Below are 21,428 nucleotides of genomic sequence, written 5' to 3'. Positions count from 1 at the left end.
TGACCCGGAACTGTTCTCTGCCTTGGTTTTTCGGTCCCCAAGCCCCTGCTTCTGCGCCTGCGCGCCAAGGCGGCTCTGATGCCGGCCGCGGAAGAGGGAAGATGGCGCTTGACGGACCAGAGCAGGTATGGCGGCGGTGGTCGGGCGGGGACTGGGGCTGGATGCGAAACAGGTGTGATCCGAGGTGGGCAGCCGGTCGGGGCAAGAGGGTGGGGGGAGTGGGGGTGGGTGGGCCAGTCTAGACTGGGCCCTACCTGGGACCGGATCTGCTGTGTCAGCGCCTCCCCCGGCGGGTCAAGGCAGGGCCGGGAGTGGAAGACCCGGTGGAAGCCGAGTAAGTGAGAGGAGCGGTGGGAGCGGGAACCCATCCTTCCGCGAGTCGAGGGAGTCGGGGGACACGTCCTTCCTGCTGGCTCCTCCTGTAGTAATAACACCTGGGGTTTGTGTAGCGTTCCCGGGTGTGTCGTCTCTTGATCCTTCTGGAAGTCTTAAGAGGTAGGCACCGTTCTCATTCTGTTTTAGTTTAGTCACGAGAAATGGTTCCGAAGAGATGGAGTGAGGGCTTAGAACCCAAATCTTAAATCTCCGAAATCCAAGCTGGAAGTAGCTTTATCCCTTGGATGTTTAACCTGTTGGTAACTAATTACACTGTGTCTTCAGATGGAGCTGGAAGAGGGGAAGGCAGGCAGTGGACTCCGCCAGTATTATCTGTCCAAGATTGAAGAACTCCAGGTGAGAACGGACTCCAAAGGTCCAGAGGGAGCTAGAAGGGGGATGAGGGATTGATGGAACGGATTTCTGCAAATCCATATAATTCCACTGGGGGCGCAGTGGAAGAAGTAACAAGCCAACGGTATAAAGTATATGAAGTTAACAGCCTCTTGTTCCTCTCAAGTCTCATCATTTTGAAGGTAGTATTCACAGTTCATTAAACATCTTTATAAGTCAAATTTTAACGTAAAAGGTACCCCTAGCCAAAAGTCATTCTTCTTAGAAGAAGCCTGAATGAGAGGGTTTCTTATAAAAGAGAAGACATAGGATCAGAAGATGAGATTTATCAGAGGGAGGGTTGGGGCAGAGTGAGGGAAGACAGAATTGAGGAGTCTGGACAATGCTGATTCCGTAGGACTGAATGAAAAGGAACTGGACAACCCAGTGCTCTAGCCTAAACAGGGAGCAGGGACCACAGAAATAAGGAAAATAATGTCAGTTGGATGGAGGAGAGCCACAAGGAAAAATTCTGAACTCCAGGTACATTTGTAGGTATCATATTTGGTTTGTCACTTTTTTTTTAGAAGAGACTATGATATATATATATTTTTTAAAATTTATTTTTATTTTTGGCTGTGTTGGGTCTTCGTTGCTGCACGCGGGCTCTCTCTTTGCGGCGAGTGGGGCTACTCTTCGTTACGGTGCGCGGGCTTCTCATTGCGGTGGCTTCTCTTGTTGCGGAGCACGGGCTTCAGTAGTTGTGGCTCGCAGGCCCTAGAGTGCAGGCTCAGTAGTTGTAGCGCACAGGATTAGCTGCTCCGCGGCATGTGGGATCCTCCCAGAGCAGGGCTCGAACCTGTGTCCCCTGCATTGGCAGGCGGATTCTTAACCACTGCGCCACCAAGGAAGTCTGGTTTGTCATTTTTGAAATGCATTACATGTGCTTTCATTTGCTTCTCACGTTAGTCCTGAAAAGAGGCAGGATAGGTGATGCTTGCAGTTTGGTAACAGATCTAGATCTTTAACATAGCTTTCATTGGCTTTACCCAACTGTTAATTGCCAGCAATGGGGCTAGAACTTAGGCTTCTGACTCAGAGGTCTTCCCACTCTACCATGTTACCAGTCTGCAAGAAACTGACTATGTGAGCCAGCTGTTAATTCTTCTCCACTATGGTTTGTTATTCCTGGACCAGTATTAGACAAGCAGCCTTTTTTTCCTGTGGTTGTCCTACACTCCAGAGGGACTCTTGGAGGACAGGATAGGGTCGTTAGAATCATATTGGAGAATCTGAATGGAGAATGCAGGTGCCTTGTGCTCCTTCCTCGTTTAGCTCATATCAGCCTATGAGGGTTTCGGCCAAGATCTTAATTGCCTACTGTTTTCCACCCTTTGCTTCTTGTCCTCCACAGCTGATTGTGAATGATAAGAGCCAAAATCTCCGGAGGCTGCAGGCACAGAGGAATGAGCTTAATGCAAAAGGTGAGGGGGAAGGATGGGAAGGCTGTGTGTGGGCAGTTTGAAGTGAGTCTTTACATTGGTGCCTATTGCTTTTCCCAGTCCAAGATGATGCTCTGTTTACATGCACATCTCTCTCCTCAGCCCCATCGTAATCTCCTTAAAGACCTGAACTTTGACTTTTTTTTTTGAGGCCTTCCCTTCAAAACTTTACAACAGTGCTTAGTTCATGCATGTTGAATCAAGTCATAGGTGGGGGACACCAAAGAATCTGGGTGGCCATTGTGTCTGTTTCGCATCTAGTTCGCCTGTTGCGGGAAGAGCTACAGCTGCTGCAGGAACAGGGCTCCTATGTGGGGGAAGTAGTCCGGGCCATGGATAAGAAGAAAGTGTTGGTTAAGGTAAAGGCAACATGACCCCAGGGACCAGCCCGTTGCCCACTGCATTCCCATACCTTTGTGTGTAGTGAGGACACTGTTTTCACGTTACTGTAAGACTCATGTGTCTTCCTGGGCGAGGTCGGTGATTTGGTGGCTGTTGGGGAGGAAGGTCACGAGCCGTTGTTTCTCTAGGTACATCCTGAGGGCAAGTTTGTCGTAGACGTAGATAAGAACATCGACATCAATGATGTGAGTGCAGCTGGGGAGGTGGGAGGTGGGGGGTCAGCTCTCACCACACCACTTCCTGAACCTCTCTCTCCTCACCCAGGTGACACCCAATTGCCGGGTGGCCCTCAGAAATGACAGCTACACTCTGCATAAGATCCTGCCCAACAAGGTAGACCCACTGGTGTCACTGATGATGGTGGAGAAGGTGCCAGATTCAACTTACGAGATGATTGGTGGCCTGGACAAGCAGATCAAGGAGATCAAAGAAGTGATTGAGCTGCCCGTTAAGCATCCTGAGCTCTTTGAAGCGCTGGGCATCGCGCAGCCCAAGGTGAGCAGGGCTTCTATGGGAGGACCGTGCTGCTACTGTATATCTCCTGCCCCAGGCTGGATAGACTGGAGCCTGCTTACGCTGGCTCTCCCCATGCCGAGGGGCTGGGGGAGAGATGCTGCCAGGCCACCCAAGTGGTTTGGTTATAAGCTCCAGAAGGGGCCTTGACATTCATTTTTTTATCTCTAGCATCTAATATGGGATCTAGCACAGTGCACACACTCGATAAATGTTCATTGAATGAAACATGGAGGCCAGCTTTTTGCCCTGAGTCCTGTTGTTCTCTAGGGAGTGCTGCTGTACGGACCCCCAGGCACTGGGAAGACACTGTTGGCCAGGGCTGTGGCTCATCATACAGACTGTACTTTCATTCGTGTCTCTGGGTCTGAATTGGTGCAGAAATTCATCGGGGAAGGTAACTGTGGCCAGAAACAAGAAAACTATAAGGCGGCGGGGGCTGGGGGGCCCATCAGCTTAACGCCAGCTTGGCCTCTGTGCAGGGGCAAGAATGGTGAGGGAACTGTTTGTCATGGCCCGAGAACACGCTCCATCTATCATCTTCATGGACGAAATCGACTCCATCGGCTCCTCCCGGCTGGAGGGAGGCTCCGGAGGGGACAGTGAAGTCCAGCGCACGATGCTGGAGCTGCTCAACCAGCTGGATGGCTTCGAGGCCACCAAGAACATCAAGGTGCAGTGGGGTCGGCTGTGGGAGGAGCCACGGGAAGGCCCCGGGTGAGGCTGCAGCCTCAGGAAGGGCTTAGCTGACGCCACCTGCTCTGTCTACTCAGGTCATCATGGCCACTAACAGGATTGACATCCTGGACTCAGCGCTGCTCCGCCCAGGGCGCATTGACAGAAAAATTGAATTCCCACCCCCCAATGAGGAGGTTTGTGATGGGCAGCGCTGGCAGTGGCTCCGGCTGTGAGGGCAGGCCACGGGCTCAGGCTTTTCCTCTCCCATCGCTAGGCCCGGCTGGACATTTTGAAGATCCATTCTCGGAAAATGAACCTGACCCGGGGGATCAACCTGAGAAAAATTGCTGAGCTCATGCCAGGAGCATCAGGGGCTGAAGTGAAGGTAATTGGAGGGCCCAAGGAAATGGGGGCAGCAGCACGAAGCTCCAGGTTCCAGGGCACAGCCCCAGCGCCTGTCTTCCTTTCCCTGCTCAGGGCGTGTGCACTGAAGCCGGCATGTACGCACTGCGGGAGCGGCGAGTCCACGTCACCCAGGAGGACTTCGAGATGGCAGTAGCCAAGGTACAGGCCTCCGTCTTTCTGCCTTTGCTGATGGTGGCTCTGGAGCAGTGGGGATGGGGCACGTGTTCACCCAGTCTCTAACTTAAATGTTCGCTCTGTCTCTCCAGGTCATGCAAAAGGACAGTGAGAAAAACATGTCCATCAAGAAGCTGTGGAAGTGAGGCGGATGTCCTTTGTGTGGGTCCCTCAAATAAAGCTCTGCAGGACAAGACCTTGAGGACTTGAGTCTGTTAATGAGTGGCCGCACTGTTCAGTCACCAGGTCTGGGCACCACCAATAAACAAAGATTTATTTGGAAATTTCCAAACCTGCCAGAAGTGGCACTTGCCAAGCCCTAGGCCCACCCTCCTTAACAAGCTCCAAAGGACAATAGTCCTCGCCATCTCTCCCCTGTACCTACCCCTGCCCACATACACCCATGCCTCAGGCCACGCCAGAGAACTAGTGTGCCCTCCCTCTAGGAGGCGTTACCCCCCGGGCCCAAGAGCTGGGGTGGCAGCCCTCTGGCCTCTCAGGAGATGATGGCGGCCAGAGCCGCTTGCATAGATTGAGAGAAGAAAACAAGGAAGGAGACACCAAGTAGGGCTCCCTGAAAAACCCCAGCTTACCCCTGTACAAAAAAAAGTGGCTCCCGCATAGAAAAACCTGCTCCACGAATAGTGCAAATACCCAAGAAAGGAAAAAAAACCAGCAGCAAGGCTGGGCTGGTAGGAATGGCAAAGAACTTTGGTTTGGAAAGGCTAGGAAGAGTGTGAGCTGTGCCCCTCTTCCTCGCCCAGCTCCCCAGAGCCAGCGCTGACACTCGCCCCAACGGGGTCTGTAAACAAGCAAAGCCAGGGGCCTTTGGTTCTGAAAGGTCTCGGTTACCATGTCAAAGCACAGCCTCCAGGTCCTACTTGGGCCTGCCTGCAGGGGGCAGAGGAGGCCTCTGCTGTGAATCCAATTAAAGCCAACGTGTAAGTAATAAGGCTTTGGGACCAAGCAACAAGGAATCCTATCACTACACTTACGAAACTAAAGCTGGGGAGCAGAGGGTGACAGGAGACACCCCTCCTCCCTCCTTATCCTACATGTCTGTGCCCCAGAGGGCGGTCCCCTTCCAGGCTGAGGAGGGGGTGGCTCCAGGGCTGGGAAGAAAGGAAGGGATCCCTGAGCAGTTAGGTCAGGCGGATTCCCAGCACCTGTTCCAGTTCCTGCCTTCGCTGCTGCACCTGGAGGAGGGAGAGACGGGTGGCTCAGGCCTGTCTGACCGCCCGCGCTTGTGAGTGGCTCGCCCTCCCCTCTGGTGTGCAGTCCCGCTCAACCACAGGCGGGCAGATGGGGCGCAGCCGCCTCACCTTGGCAAAGATGTGCCTCCCCACTGCTTCCTGGGCCCAGGGCTGGTGGTAGAAAGCAGCTCGTCTCTCCTCCTCAGGATTCCCAATCACATCAGTGATGATCTGCAAAGAGCCAGGAGGAAAGCTGAACATGATTCCCACCCCTGATCTATCTGCCCCTGGAACCGGAAGAATAGTGATGGGGGCACAACCACCCAGAGCTTAACATGGGATCAACCTCAGGAAAGAGGAGCACACCTTGAGGTCCCGGCGCTGGGAACGGAGCCATTCCTGGATGAAGTCCTGGGGGTCAGTGCTAAAACTGAGCATGAAATCCCTCTGGGTCTTCAGCTGGTTGATGGACTCAATGGTCTCATGGATCTGGGAAAAGGGGTACATGTGTCAGACTGGCTGTTTCCAGCCCTAACCCCAGAGGACTCGGATCCCATCCCAAGGTGCCACATGTATGGAAATGCCTGAGAGCCTAACTGGCCTCACTGTGGGCCCCAGAGGAGGCTGTGAGGGTAGGGGCCCACCTTGACATCAAGAGAGGCGATCTCCTGCTGATTGGTGGTGGAGGCCAGAAAATTGCTCATCTGGGCCTTAAGCGGGTCATCCACCTCCACATCAATGTCGTAACAGGCTGTCTTCTTCTGGTCGTTAGGGTCCACGCTACACACAACACAGGGGAGGGAAAGCGTGAGCACACAGCTCCACCCCACCCACCTGGGCCAAACTGCACACGCTCGGGGAGCAGGAAACCAAACCTGCTGCTTTTCTCTGGCTTTAATTCAAGCCAAAGGTAAACTGCTCTTAGAGGAGCCTTCCTCCTCCTCTTCCCATTTACCTAATGACATGGTTGATGACAATGGGGTCTGGATGCTGCAGCAACCCGGCTAGCTTCATGGGAATCTCAGAGAAACGGAGTCGGCCACAACTGAAGATCTAGAGAGAGCACCAGAGGGTTGGTGATGCCTTTGTGGGCACACGGCGAAGTGGACCATCCCAGGGGCAGTGTGAAGAACGTGGTTGAGAACTAGCCCAGTGGGGCTCTGGAGCCGCAGGCAAGACAGAGGCTGCGAGACTAGAGGGGGGACGGCGTCCAGCTAACCTGGCGGAAGTACCGGTTGCAGTTGATGTACTCCCGCTCGTGGCCGTCCTGCAGCTGGTTGTGTTTGATGTAGAGCCACAGGGCCTGCATGATGGCAGCCCTCGTCTGTGTGTGCACCCCCAGCAGCCTCGCCAGTCGGGGGTCCAACTTGTACTGGGGAGGCTGGGATGGACAGAGGGGAGTCAGAGAAGGGGTTCTTGTGAAAAAAAAAGAATAGGACAGGGACAGGCTTTACAATAGGGACCTGCCCCAATGCCCCAGAGGAGAGTCCCTGTGACCCCAAACATGGCCCCAGGGCACTTGTCACCTGATGATCCAGCATGAGCAGGAGGGTGCACTTGACGTTGAGGTCTCCGGGCCGTTTCACCTGGAAGCCATCTGTCTCCTGGGTGGTGGGCATCCGGTGCCACTGGCAGGGGGGAGGGGAGCAGAGCTCATCACCAAGGGGGTGGGCATGAACATACACAACCTGGCCCTGCAAGGGGACTAAGGCCATTTCTCTGGCCACCTGGCATGTCACCCTGTGTTCCTGAACCCTAGGCCCACTCTCACCTCCACCAGGTGGTTGTCAGGCCCGTACAGTTCCTTGTCCAGCTCAATGACGAGGCTCTTGAAGAATGAAGAAAACTTCCTCTTCTGTTTACTAGGCTGGGGATGCAAAGGGGTGTGAGATAGGGGTGCTGATGAGCGCTCAAGCCTAAGCTATACTAAGCCCCAAACAGAGGAATATTGTTTCAGCCCTGAAGCTCAGGGTACTGAAGATTCTTGGGCCCTGAAGGAAGCCGGGAAAAGTGAGAGACTTGAGACAGGGAAGGGGCTCTATGCAGCCCCACTGTCAGCCAATTAGAAAGGGGCACCCCTTCCTCAGGACACTTTACTGCCATCTGCAGGAAAACTGTTGTAATAACCATACAAATCTCCCACCTCGTACTGGCTCAGAGCTGTGCAAAGCATGAACTGTGAGCAGTGCCCTCTCCCTCATGCAGGACGTCCCCGGAAGTGCCCAACTGTCTGGCCCACACAGGCCACCTCCCTTCCAGACACCTCCTTCCCCAACTCACATCATCCAGCAGTTTTCCTTCTACTCGGAGTTCCCAGGAAGCCACCTTGTCCCCTGCGGGGTTTCCCCCAGGGGTCCCTGCGGTTCCTGCGCTATCACCTTCTGCCTTGCTGGGACTGAACGTATTAGAAATATAGATCCGCAGCTTTCGTTTTTGCTAAAGAGAGAAAGACGACCGGTTAGCTAGAGGGGGACCAGTGTGTTGGAAAACACTGCTACCCAATCTTCCCGTCTGAACTCATTCAACATCAATACAGAGCAGTGACTGTGGGCCAGGCCCCTGGTTAGGCACTGGGAATCAGGAGAGGAAATTTCAGTCCTGGCCTTCAAAGGACTCACAATTTCACAGGGGAGACAGATGCACTACCAACAGTTCCAACACAGGGGGATCAGTGGTGTGACAGAGGTACACAGGGGGTGCTATCAGGCAAACCAGAAGCCTCTGGCTCCTATTTTAAATGAAACTCAAACACCCATGATGGTCCCAGAATATCATCTCCTGGAAAGTCTTCACCGTTCAAGAGGCTGTTCTAGATAAAGCTTCTCTAGGGATGGGGAAGAAGACAGGAACTATCCTCATCTACCCTGTAGTTTTGCCTTTCAAACTTCTGACCACGATCTACAATATTTACATTTTAAATCATGATCCAGGATCTACACACATAAATACATGAAATAAAAATGTCGTTAAGTCCTTTACTACGGTGAAGAATTATTATAATTTCTACTATGTTATATTTCATTGAGAACGTGCTGGCCCCACCACACTAAATTGAGTCCATGCTCAATGGGCTGTATCCTACAATGTGAAAAATCCTGCTCTAGCCCATCACAGACCCTCGCTTGGCCCCTGGAAAACAAGGCCAGGGAGAGGCAGAGAAGCCTGGCAAGGCCCAGAAGTAGCTGGGGCTGCACACACCGTCAGAGGCTTTTTGATGGCCTCCTGGATCTCCATCCGCTTTCGAGCAATGGTCTGGTCCAGCTTCCGCTCAAAAGCCAAGAGATCCATGTACGCCTGAGACTCTGGGACAAGCTCCCGAATCTGGAGGAAGGGAGAAGGGGTTCATCAGCTTGTTTCAGCTGCAGCTCTGGTTCCTTCCTCCATTTCTCCCTCACCCCAGGGTTAGGGGAGACTCACTCCACCCTCAGCCAACCAGCCCTTGGGTGAGCCTCCTAGGCCCCCTCCCAACATACTCACTCGCTGAGGTAGAACTTTATCTGCCATCTTCCTCCTCTTTAACCTGGGAGGACAGAAACCCACTTAAGAGGTCAATGGTCCAACGTACCTCCCCCACTCGCCATCTACCTCTCCAGTCCCCAGGACCTTCCCCCAGGAGACCTGGGAGTCTTCCTCAATCATCGAAGCTCTTAGGACAGAAGGAAACCATCTGTTACCACTAGAGCTGCACTAGATGGGGTGGGAGAAACAGGATGGTCTTACCCCCGGCGCTGGGCAGGCATTGGGGGCTGAGCCTGGGGCACAAGCAGGCGTTTTCGGAATGGGTCCATCATGGTGGGTGGCATGCCAGGTCGAAGTGGAGCAGCTGAGCCAAATGGGGAGCCGGCAGGGGGTCCCACCTGCAAGCCAGCCATGGGCATCCGGCTCCCTGGTGACATGCCAGGCCTCTGGGGGAAGTGAGCCAACGGAGATGCACAGGTCAGCGGTGGGGCCCTATGGGGCCCGTAACCCATTCCCTCCATCCCTCTGCTCAGCCAGGTCCAGCCCTGAGCAGCACATGGCAGAGCCCGCGGAGCCCGGGCAGGAGTGCCAAGAACAAAGGGGAGCAGGCGCCTGAGAGCAGAAGTGTAAACCACACCTGCCCCGCCCCCTTCAACCGCCCTGGCAGCCGTGCCAGCGAATGAGGCCTGCAGAGCCCAGGGGTGGGAGGAGAATCCTGCCTGCAGAGAGAAGAAGGGCCTGGGGGAGTTCTTCAGGGCCCATCGCCACTTCCAGCCAACTTCCGGCCCTAGCACACTATGCCCCTGCTCCCTGGGACCAGCCAGCTTCAAGGCACTCCTGAGGCTCTCAGATGGTCCCACAAAGCACTCCCATCCGCTCCTTCCCCCAACTTGAGGGAGAAGCCTGGGGGCAGTATCGTGGCCAGGTGGCTGGGTGCAGTGTGAGGGGAGCAGGCTGACGGTCACAGCCGCAACACCCATCCTGTCGCCAGCCTGGTGGTGTGACTAAGAGGAGAAAGGCAGTCCAACAGGCTGGCGAGCCCATCAGGCAGTGGAAGCCCAGGTGAGCAAGCCGCAGCGGGATGGCGTGGAGCCTGTCCCAGCCAGTGGGGGGCCTCAGGCGGAGTAGAGACCATCTGGCCGCCATATGACCCCTACTCACCACCCACAACTGGACCCTTCTCTCACCTCCCCACTGCCCAGCCCCCAGCCCCTACGCCAGAAGACCCTGAAGGGGAAGCCGTGGCTCCTGCGGGAGAGAGAGCAGCTGGCACCTGGCCTCTGCGCGTGGTCCACGCACCCACCGCCTGGAGGCTAGGGCTGGCTTGGCAACCCCAAGCTGGAGAAGGGAGGTAAGATTATCAGGGGACGCAAGGATCGAAGTCTTAGGATCAGCAGAGGAATCTGAATGAGAGGTGGCTTCCTTAGAAGCCTGCAGAAGGATTTCCCACCGAGGTCAGGCTCCCCAGCATCTCTGTGGAGCCCCTCGGGGAGTAACCCCCGCCCCTTCCCAGAGGCTGCTGCCTGCAAGGCCTGTTTGGCAGCTCTGCCTCGTACACACTGTCCCTGGCAGCTTCACAGGGCTGGCCCCAAGGCCCAGATTATGCAACCGCCAGGACCAGCCAACCAAGCCAGGCTGGGTGGGGACTCGCACCAAATCAAAGGACCCCCGCCCCCCCCCAGCACTGGGAGATTCCTGCTCCACCTCTTCAGCCAGCACTCAACCCCTGTTCTCTCCAAGGAGGGTCAGATTCTTGACCAGATGCAGAGACGGACAGAAACATGACCCAGAGTGGGGGGGGGGGAGGAGAAAGGAGTGAGGCATGAAGGAAGCGTTTGGGAGGATGGAGTTCAATGTGGGGGGCTCTGTCTGGGACCTCTGGAGTCCTGCCACAAGTCTCTCCTCATCAGGAAGGGAGTCATCGGAGCTGTTGAGAGGCAGTCAGCCTGCTTCTCTGCCTTAATGAGCCACAGCTAGAGATGACAGAAAAAACTCAGGGTGGCCACAGCTGAGAGCCCAGCCCCACGCACCCTAGATTCGAGTTTTTCCCACCAGTGCCCGAGCTGAAGGGGAGGAAGAAGTGAGGCGGGGGCCTGCAGAGTGGGAGCCGGGGCCTCTTCACTAGGGCGCCCACAAAACCTCCTGAGCAACACCCAACCCGCTGAGGCAGGTGCTCCCGGAACAGGAAGTCCCCAGACCAGGCGGCACAGGCAGGGCCTGGAAGAGGCCCCTCCCAGACGCTGCTCCACACTCTTCCCGGGTGAGAGCCCCCAGCTCGCCCAGGGCCCCAGGCTTCTCCCGAGGGGGAAGGGGCCCAGGGAAAGGCTGCTTACAGTTCATGAAGTCCCAGCTCGGCCTGGCCAAGCTCCACACCTGGGCTCTGAAGCACCAGTAACTCCTTCTCTTCTAAAAAAACAACCCAAGAGTTAAAGAAAAGAACAGAGCCCCGAACGCTTGGGCTCCCTGAGCCCCTTCCTGCAGCAGGGCTAGCTAGGGAGGCCTGGCTCAGTGCCCTGAGCCTCAGGAGCGGGCAGTAACCTCCTCTCCCTCAGCCCGGCAGCAGCCCACGTCCTCAGCTGGACTCTGGCTCCACCACCGGGGACAGCAGGGGCGGGAGGCCAGGCCTGATGCTGCGCCTCCAGAGAGCACGCTCGCCCGGCTCAGCGCCTGGGGCCCTGGGGCTCCTGGTGGCTGGGCCTAAGGACGGAGGAGAAGAGCGTATACCCCTGCATACATGGAAAATATCCTGAACTCTCCGGCGTGAACCCAGCACTCTGTGTTTTTTGGGGTTTTTTTTTTTCATTTTTTGTTTTCTTTAAGCTCCTTGGTAGACTGTGACACTGTAAGAAGGTGGGTCGTCACTTCCCTTGTATCAATAGGCTCCCCTATTCGCCCCACTTGGGCCTGAGAGCTCACTGCAGGCACCAGCTCCAGCTCACTGCAGGCACCCCAATAGAGAGGCACCCCCGCTCCTCAGGTCTCAGATCCCTTCTCCTGGAAGTCACATAACTGGACTTGGAAAGAGGCCAAGCAGGATCCTCCTCAAACTCAGCCAAAGTGAACCGCCCCCGCCCCCGGCACCTACCTCTACTGCCGGCCCCCCCAACCCCGGCCCTGGGGAGAGGAGGAGGAGACCCTGAGCAGCTGGATGGCAAGCAGAGGCTCAGTGCCTTCCCCAAGGTCCCCACTCCTAGAAGCCTGGGCTACCCAGCCAGCCAGCTCAGCCTTGCCACCGGCCCAAGGCCACTCCCTACAAATCACTGTGGAATCCATCCTCTCAGGGGCTTTCCCCAGGCCACATTTCCCATGGTCTGCAAGCTGAGGAAACTAGAGAGGCTCCTATCAGATCCTTAGATCCTTCCCAGGCCAATGGCCCACAGGGAGGCTCCTCAGCTAACTCGCCCAAGAGCCAGAATGACAGATGCAGGGATCCCTCAGTGACACCCTGGCCCATGAATCCCCAAGGGGGAGGGCAAGATGGGACAGATGAATCCCAGCTGGAGCCTTTGGGACCAGATCTGTCCCTGTCAATACTCAGACCTTAGTTTTCTTTACAGGGAGGACGGAGAATGAGGGGTAAGAGGGAAAAATCACTGCCCCCAAATGAAGCATCTCTTTACAAAGTGAGGGCCCAGGGCTCCTGGGGGGATATGTGTACCCTACTCTATGAGGATCCATTTGGGGGACCTCTACCTGGGCAAGTGAGGTAGAGGAGACATGAAAATCTCCCAGCTGCCCTGAGAGATTAGCAAGAAGCCAGTGTCAAATGCTGGGGCACATGGATTGGGATATGGCATTGTTAGAACCTAAAGACTAATTAAAAATGGAGGGGGACTTCCCTGGTGGCGCAGTGGTTGGGAATCCGCCTGCCAATGCAAGGGACACGGGTTCAAGCCCTGGTCCGGGAGGATCCCACATGCCGCGGAGCAACTAAGTCCGTGCACCACAACTACTGAGCCCGCGTGCCACAACTACTGAAGCCTGCACTAGAGCCCATGCTCCGCAACAAGAGAAGCCAACGCAGTGAGAAGCCCGCGCACCGCAACGAAGAGTAGACCCCGCTCGCCACAACTAGAGAAAGCCTGCAAACAGCAATGAAGACGCAACGCAGCCAAAAAAAAAAAAAAAAAAAGTGGAGAGGGTGGCGGGAAAAAGGATGGGCGCAATTCCCAAGCATTCTGGGGGCGACCAGAAACAATGAACTTGGGGACTGATAAGCCCCGCCCCCCCAGTGTCAGGCTGAGTTCCTCACACACTGACCCTAAGAAAGAGTCTCTGCCTCTCAATGGCCTTTGAAGCTGCAACCCGAGAAGCCCCTCTGCAAAGCCAAAAAAGACAGAACCCTTTGAAGCAACTCTCTGCAGGCTCCTCCAGCCGCAGACCAGCGGTGCTCAGTGGAGACTCTCTGCTCCTCCAGACTGATCAACTCCTGGACACTATGACACCAGGCAGAAAGCCATAAATAAAGTCTGTCCAGAATGGGCTGGGCTTTCCTCCTTCCTCAGGCTTGTCCACCACCCTCTCTGGTCTAACCCAGAGTCATCCCTGTGTGAAGGCCCCTTGGCCTGACCCAGGAGTAGACTACCCCTGCACAGGCTGGAATCCCTTATCTTCTGCCTCCGGTGGCCGTGGGAAGCCAGGCCCTTCTTCCTCCTCCTTAGCAGCTGGGAGCCATCTCAGACACGCTAGAACTCTGCCAGTTCCCAAGTAGAAAAAAAAACAGAGCAGACTTGGAGTAGGACCAAGACCAATGCAGGATAACCTGCTTTCTCAGTGAGGGTCCTTTTCCAAAACTTTCTCATCACTTCCCAGGACCCCTTACCCGATAATCTACACTACACTTCTCATCCCACCCGCCCACAACTCACTAGCTCCAACAACGCCTCCATCTCTCAGTTGCTCAGAATCCCTGTTCTAAGGAAGAACCCCGACCCTCCTAACTGCTTCAAACCCTACACCCCAGAGTAGCTCTTACCTTCTCCCCCAACTCCACCACCACCTAGCCGAGCCCGAGGGTCCCTGGCCTTGCCCCCCACCGTGCCCCGTGAAATCCGCATGCAGAGCCCCTGTACCATCTATCCAGGAGGCTGCCCCAGGGCCCTCACTCGAGGGCCCCTTCGCCCCCTGCCCCGGGCGTGCTAGCGGCGCCACCCGCCCATCCGCCCTCCTCACCTGGAACTGCGCCGCAGGGCCCGCGGGGCCCATGGGGCGGAAGGCGGCGGCCCCAGGGCCCCCCACGCCTCCAGCCGGCCCGGGCCCCCTGAGCGCCGGTCCGGGCAGCATGCCGGGTCCTGCTGGCGGAGGCGGAGCTCCCAGGGCCGCGGCAACGGCGCCGCCGCCAGGGCTCAGCGGGGGCAGCGGGAACCCGCCCGCGCCACGGCCCGACATCGCTCCGTCCCGTCCGGCGGTGTCTCGATCCGGACTCCGGGCTTCGCGCTGAGTTCGCTCCGCGCTCCGCGCTCCGGGACTTTCCGCTCTAAATTCCGGGTTCTAGGGTTTGTTGATCCGGATTCCGGGATTTCCTAATCCAAGTTCGCGAGCTCCTCACAAACCCAGTTTGGGGCAGGGCCGATCCTGATTCCGGTCCTGCCCGGGAAATTCCGGATCCGGGATGTGCTACGGGCCCGCTTGCCTCCCCCGGCCTCCGGAGGTTTGGCCGCCAGTGTCCAGTTACGCAGAGGCGGCAACTAACCCTCTGCCCCGCCTAATCCAGCCCAGCACTAAGCCCCGCCTATACCCAGCCGCCCAGTGCGAGGATGCCTCCTCAAATCCCGCCCCTCGCGAGACCCGCCCCCAACAGGCACCACCCCTAACCGCCGGCCCCCCAGGAGCCCCGCCCACACCCCTTGGGCCGGCCCTCCATCGGAGGGGCGGGGGCGGAAGCTGCGCACGGAAAAGCGGGGCGGGGTCAGAGGTCAAAGGTCAGGAGGGCTTCTACAGTGAAAGAGTAGTTGCTGCGTTCTCCTTCGTGCAGCCGACTCACTGGGGTACACGGCCACGCTCCCTGAAAATACTTCTATCAGACATCCTTTCTACGTTTTCAGCATTAAAGACAACTTACAGCTGCCCTATCCAGCAGAACAGCTGCCAACTTGACTTTCTTTAAAAGCCCATCCTGGGGACTTCCCTGGGGGCGCAGTGATTAAGAATCTGCCCGCCAACGCAGGGGACACGGGTTCGAGCCCTGGTCCGGGAAGATCCCAAATGCCGCGGAGCAACTAAGCCCGTGCACCACAACTACTGAGCCTGCGCTGTAGAGCCCTCGCGCCACAACTGCTGAGCCCGTGTGCCACAACTACTGAAGCCTGTGCACCTAGAGCCCATGCTCCGCAACAAGAGAAGCCACTGCAATGAGAAGCCCGTGCACCGCAACAAAGAACAGCCCCTGCTCGCTGCAATTAGAGAAAGCCTGCGCGCAGCAACGAAGACCCAACACAGCCAAAAAAAAAAAAAAGCCCATCCTGGTGGCGCAGAGCTGCCAAGGGACTTGGCTGCCCCAGACCGGATCCAGCTGTGTGAAGGGCTGAATTGGCCAAGCGCCGAGTTCTTATCGCATATTTTGAATGTGCCTCTGCCTCACTTTAAGGAAGCCTAGTACTTTACTCCACAGGAAATGTTTCTAGGCAAAGGAATTTTGCATTATGAGAAGCCTCCCTGAGTTAAATATCCTTCTCCAGGATTTATAGCACTTTTCAAAAATTCAGTACCTTTTCAGAAATCAGCCCTGTGTCAGAGGTACTCAGAATAAAGTGCTTTAGCTGTGCCAGGTGTTCTGTGATTTTTCTCCCCATGATACAGACCAGTGCTTCTTCAACTCTAAGGAGCATAAGAAACACCTGGGGCTTTTGTTTAAAATGCAGATTATGATCCAGTAGGCCTGGGTTCTGCGGTAGGGATCAAGATTCTGCATTCCTAACGAGCTCCCAAGCAATGCTCTTGTTACTCAGACTACACTTTTGACTATCCAAGATCGACTTCTTCATTATACAAATTCTCTGCTGTATGTTTTCATCCCCAACCAAGTCTTGCACCATAGCACCCCAGATCCTGTTTACAGTGCAACCCTTTTTAGTTAGTTCTGCTCATCTGTACTTCCTGGTATCTTTATCCTCCAGTGATAAACCCTGCTATTGCTGCTGCTGCTGCTTTCCTGCCTCTTGGTCTTCTCAGAGATCCCTCTCCTCTTTCTCCCTAAAAGTGGGTTAACTGCCAGTCTGAAAACAGACCACTGGAATTGTTCCAGTCATTGAATCAAGGCCCCTCCCCACCACTGCAAAGTGGGTAAAGAATTCTTGACAGTGCAGTTAATGTCCATTTCAGGACTTTCAAGCTGCTAGAGCAACAGTAGTTCCAGAGGAAGTAGTAAGTGTGAATCTCCTGGGGAGCTATTCCAAAATATCCCTGCCAAACCACCCCCCTACACACACACACACACACACACACACACACACACACACACACACACACACACCATTGGCTCCCAGTGTTGCATTTAAAAAAAGACCTCCCAGGTAATTCTGACACAACCTTCCTTGTATGTGTAAACAAATGAATGATCTTTAAGTGTAGTGAGATAAAATGATAAACAATGTCAGCAATGAGCTAATTGCAATGAAATAATATCCTCAAGGTGTTAGGGGGAAAACAGATACCTAAGACATGGTAGAGGTTAAAGAAGATTTCCTAGACAGCAGGCAGAGAAGAGCTAACATTTATTAAGCATTTACTACACATATTATCTCATTTAATCCTCACAATGCATATAAGGTAAATACTACTTTTACCTCTATTTTAGAAATCAAGGCAGAGAGATTCAGTTACTTGCCTGCTCTTACTATGATGGTGCTGGGATTCAAACCTGGTTCTGATCTGGCTTGAGAATCCACAATCCAGGCACTTACCCACTATATATGACTTCTTGTTGGTAACTGTTATTTCTCTCTTACCTCTGGTCTGTTATTACTTGCAAAGAAACTGTTCAAACTGAAAAGCAAGTGCCACAGGGACTCAGAGGGAGGTTGATTGGTAGGGCCTGATTAATCAGAAAATGTTTCCTGGAGCACTCTGATTTGAAGAAGGAGATACGATTGGTGGTCACCCAGTAGACAAATGGATCTCTCACTTTGAGACAATTCAGAACCTTGTGAAAAGAGAGCACTAAGTTAACACTGAAGAAACGATAGAGATGTGGGGAGGGGAGGCCATTTCCACTGCCACCCTCGTAGGACCTAATGGTACAGCCAATTACATGACTTGCAGTCATGGAGGCAGCATTCCCATGCCTTTGTTATTTCAACTTGTAATGCCTTTTTCTCTTCCTCCCTTCTTCCCTTGATACTTATTCTGCTCAGTGACCACTTTTCAGAATTTCATTCTGAGACCTTCTATGGTCTCAGAAGAGGGACTTTCCAATAACCTCTGGACCCTGTTGTATCTACAGATGCCCAGAGACTGAATGAAACTGAAGTATTTAATGTAATAAAGTGTTTAATAGTAAAGTATTTAATACAACCAGAGCCAAAGGGATAATCCCCAGCATGCGCTCTAATGTTCCTTGCCCAGCTGTCTGGTGGGCAAAATAGCCCCAGAAGAGTTCACAAGAGAAAGGCCCTTGGAGCAAGATGGCCCTAGAGCAAGCAGGCAAAGGATCACTCCTCAGTGTGGTGGCCCTCAGGAGGCTGGAATTACAGGAGAAACAATGTGGTAGTCAGGTCATGGCGGGAAAAATTTATCATGATGGCAGCATTCTGGGGCTGTACGAGGAGTCTGTCCCTGCTGGAGCGTCCAGGCAGCTGACGCATCCATCTCCCATGTGGATGTGGTGGGAAGGCAGGCCTGGGGCACTGCCCAGTCACAGCAGCAAAAGGGCTGCATAGTAAAGCAGCAGATGCTGTATTTGCCATTTGAGAAGCCTTATATTGAACACCTTCCATGTGCCAGTCCCTGACATATTCTAGCAAAGAAAATAAATGCATAAATAGATCATTTCTCCATGTGACAACTGCTAAGATAAAGGTATTCATAAGGTACCCTGGGAAAACAGAAGAGGCCTTTAGTGGGGGAAAGGGATTAGTAAAGACTTCTTGGAGGAGGTTATGCAAAAGAGGTTATGAATGAGTTAGGTAAAGAAAACAGTGTAAGACTCAAGGGCATGAAGCAGTACAGGGTGAAGAGAATCAGAATCAATTTTACTGGATTATCAAGTGTAAGTCAGAAAGCTCCTCTTCTGTGTGCCCAATTGAGGTCATGGTTCTCAATACACATATTTTCACAGTCAACACAGTCTAGCAGGTAAAACTCCTGAAGCACAGACTTCCAATAGTGGGAGCAGATACCAGGATTCAAGAAGTGGGCTTTAGGCCTACAGCCCAGGTGACACTCCTGTACTCTCTGGAGCCAAGGTCTGGGGCTTGATTCTACCATTTGTTCTCTCCCCATGCAAGGTAGAGGGTTATGGTGCATTCAGAGACCTATGTGGCATTGTGGTCTCAGAGTCCTCTTCCTGGTCACTTCTCAGACCCTCCCAGAGGTGACCTCCTAGCTCTGGAATTTGGCCCCAGAGCTGCTGGTAGAATGGAAAAACAGACCACTAAAACAGAGGAAAGATAAGGGTCTCCCCTGGGATCTCTGACTTATCCTCACTCTTCTTCTGGTCCCTAAATGTGCTTGTCCTCTGACATTCTATCTTTAGCTCTTTTATACATGACCTACCCAGACATACTCATCTACTCCCATCCCTTCAATTGCTGTCTATTTTCTGATGACCCTAAATCTCTAACTCCAACTCCCACCTCTCTCCTGACCTTCAGATCCTATTTCCAACTCCCTGCTAGATGCTCCCTAGGTCTTTTAAACCCATCTGTCCAAAATCAGTATCTCATTGTCCTCCCTCTCAGTCTCCTCCCCTGTATCTATCTTGATTAAGGGCATGAAAACATGGCGAAGGGCCAACGCTGCCTTGCTGAGACATTCAAACTGGTCTTATAGGCAGCTGAGAGCCAAAGAAGGTGGAGTGACCCAAACAGATGCCCAGGGTGCCTGCAACCAAAAGCAAATAGAGGAAGCCTTAAGGACCTTCGTTCTTGAAATCATCTTCTCCTCTTCCCTCTTACCCCTGCTCAGTCTTAGTCACCAAGTTCTATTGGTTTTACCTCCTAAATCTCTCTTGGATCCATCCTACCCATCTTAGGTCAGCACCTCAGCACCTCTTCCATAACCTCCCTCTGCCATGGTTTCTCTGCTAATAGGCCATTCTACCCCATTCCCCCTGCCAATTTTATCTCAAGATAGCAAATCTGATCACATCTCTCCATTTTCTCATATTCGTGTGCCCTCCATCATCTTCACTAGTGGGCTTTAAACCCACTGTGGTCCTTCGGGTTTCTCAGAGCTCTTGTGGAGAGCTGAGAATGAGGTGAGAGGGCAGAACTAGGAGTTCCTCCCTTGCTTGACCTCCCCGCACCCCACCTTCCATATCCCTGCTTCAGACAAGGAGCTCTACTGTTTTTTGCTTTTTATGTTGAGTGACCTTGCATGATTTCTTTGGCAGAAAGGGTTCCTAAAGGGTTTCTAAAATGTTAAAAGCCAATGGCTTCCAGAAGAGTCTATATCTAAACATGGCATAATTGGCTCTTTATTCTCTGTCCTCCTCCTACCTCTCTAGCTTTATTTTCCACCACCATCCCATGTATTCTACTATCAAGCCACACTGAACTTGCCCTTCCCTGAACATACCTTTCATGCTGTGGTTCTTCTGCCTATGATGTTACTAGAATGTAAGCTCCTTTAAGGCTGGGACTTTGTTCGCTGCTGTGTCCCCACTGCCTGGAACTATACCTGGCACAAAGTTAAGTACTCAATACATATTTATTAAATGAGTAAGTGTTCTTCCCCAGTTCTCTGCTATGCAAAAGTCTGTTTATTCTTCAAGGCCAACTCAAATGCCACTGCCTCTGGAATTTTCCGTGATTTCCTATCCCCACCCTCCAACTGCCATTGTCAATTTGTTGTTCTCTTTTCTGTTTTCCATAGCACTCAATCTAAATCTGTGTAAGAGTACTCATCATATTGTGCTGTGGCTTTTGTTTGGGGCTCTCCAACCACGCACCCCTGCAGTGTGAACTCCAGGACAGTGCACAAAAAAATGCCTGCACAGGAAATAACTCTGATAAAAGTTACCTCTGCTTCCTCACCCTAGAACTCTGTTCCAAGTTGGTCCCAATCAGGAGTCAACCCATCAGGGCAGAAGGTTAAAACCAGTTTAATCATAGTAGTTAACTTTGACTCCCAAATCTTTCTTGAGCTTTACACTCTCACTCTCTTGAACATACTGACTTGTGACCTTCCACCTGGATTCCTGGATTTTTCTTTGTTTACTCCCTAGCTCAGATCTTATCCTCACCTTGACTCTGATGGGCTGCCAAGGTTGATTCCCTTAGTACTAACTCCTGATGTTTAACCCATAATCTATACGCCCTTCTGATTCTGGTTAAGACTATACTGATCCTAACTAGCCATTTAGCCTCTATAAACAAGTTGCCCTGAGTTAGGCATTGCCAGCCCCACGAATAAAGAGCAGGTAAAGGAGAAAGAGAGTCTTGAGGGATCAGAGAGGCAGCAGATTTGGGGAGCCAAGAAACCAAGTAAAAAAAGCAGTCAAATGAGAGATGCACCTTCAGAAGAGGACAGCTCTCCAGCTGGGGTTTTTCCGGCTTCTGTCAGGTTCAAACCTGCTGCCTCTATAAGCCAGTCCCACAATCATGAACCACCTGGGCCAAAGCAATTATCCATTTGAAGGAATGCCTTCTCCACTTCTCTAGGAAAGCACCATTCACATAAAGAAATGGGACAGCTGGAGCAAGCTTATTTGCTAAAATTCCATTCACTAAGTGACCATTTTATAAAATTACCAGAACTTTTAAAAAACTATTTTTACATGATATAGCTATTTTTATTACATGGGATTATATTAACAGCCTTAAAGATTTTGAAGGTTAAAATTTTAATTGAAGAAATGAAATTTAAGGTTGATATGCCATTGAGGAACTGGAAAAAGGATAATAAAAATGTAAGCATATGACAAAATAGAAAATGACATTCAACGGTACCTGAAAAAACAAATAAGCAGCTGAAAAAATCCTGCCAAGTATAAGTGCAGAAATTTTGATTTCTAACAAGGAGTGATTAGGATGTTGATTTGGTAGCACTTTACAGAAAGAGTTAACATAAATGAGCAAAACCATTCAAAGCCACAAAAGAGAAAGGAAGGCAGCTTAAAGGGGTTACTATGATAGAGCTTATGAACTAGCCTCAGATTTGATATGCATTAACCAGGAACATGAATTTGTAAAGGACCAAAAAAAAAAAAAAAAAAAGAACATGCTAAAAATCAGGT

At 52.8% G+C, this 21,428-nt stretch overlaps 2 protein-coding genes across 4 annotated transcripts; one reads left to right on the top strand and one right to left on the bottom strand.

Moving 5' to 3' along the window:
• The first annotated feature begins 41 nt into the window (after window positions 1-41).
• On the top strand, window positions 42-4,578 carry PSMC5 (proteasome 26S subunit, ATPase 5). The gene is made up of 12 exons (XM_082679828.1): window positions 42-125; window positions 661-732; window positions 2,123-2,192; window positions 2,472-2,569; window positions 2,741-2,797; window positions 2,877-3,107; window positions 3,396-3,522; window positions 3,608-3,798; window positions 3,899-3,997; window positions 4,078-4,188; window positions 4,281-4,367; window positions 4,475-4,578. Exons 1-12 carry the CDS (start codon window positions 102-104, stop codon window positions 4,526-4,528), a joined length of 1,221 nt encoding a protein of 406 aa, XP_082535954.1. The 5' UTR covers window positions 42-101; the 3' UTR covers window positions 4,529-4,578.
• SMARCD2 (SWI/SNF related BAF chromatin remodeling complex subunit D2) lies at window positions 1,442-14,426 on the bottom strand. 3 transcript variants are annotated; one of them, XM_082679826.1, is made up of 14 exons: window positions 14,207-14,426; window positions 9,296-9,480; window positions 9,053-9,095; window positions 8,774-8,896; window positions 7,856-8,011; window positions 7,347-7,442; window positions 7,102-7,203; window positions 6,795-6,956; window positions 6,531-6,628; window positions 6,220-6,355; window positions 5,942-6,064; window positions 5,705-5,806; window positions 2,623-2,702; window positions 1,442-1,679 (listed from the first exon to the last, which is right to left on the bottom strand). In XM_082679826.1, exons 1-13 carry the CDS (start codon window positions 14,420-14,422, stop codon window positions 2,649-2,651), a joined length of 1,596 nt encoding a protein of 531 aa, XP_082535952.1. In that variant the 5' UTR covers window positions 14,423-14,426; the 3' UTR covers window positions 1,442-1,679; window positions 2,623-2,648. The 3 variants fall into 3 exon arrangements, with proteins under 3 accessions (XP_082535952.1, XP_082535953.1, XP_082535951.1); XM_082679827.1 differs by lacking the exons at window positions 1,442-1,679; window positions 2,623-2,702 and adding exons at window positions 4,696-5,578; window positions 11,368-11,440 and having other exon boundaries at window positions 14,207-14,292; XM_082679825.1 differs by lacking the exons at window positions 1,442-1,679; window positions 2,623-2,702 and adding an exon at window positions 4,696-5,578.
• Between the last annotated feature and the right edge of the window lie 7,002 nt (window positions 14,427-21,428).

Source organism: Grampus griseus (genome assembly GCF_964374135.1).
Source record: "Grampus griseus genome assembly, chromosome: 20".
Lineage (NCBI taxonomy): Eukaryota > Metazoa > Chordata > Mammalia > Artiodactyla > Delphinidae > Grampus > Grampus griseus.
Note: the sequence above shows the minus strand (reverse complement) of the source record. Positions and strands in the feature narration are given on the sequence as shown.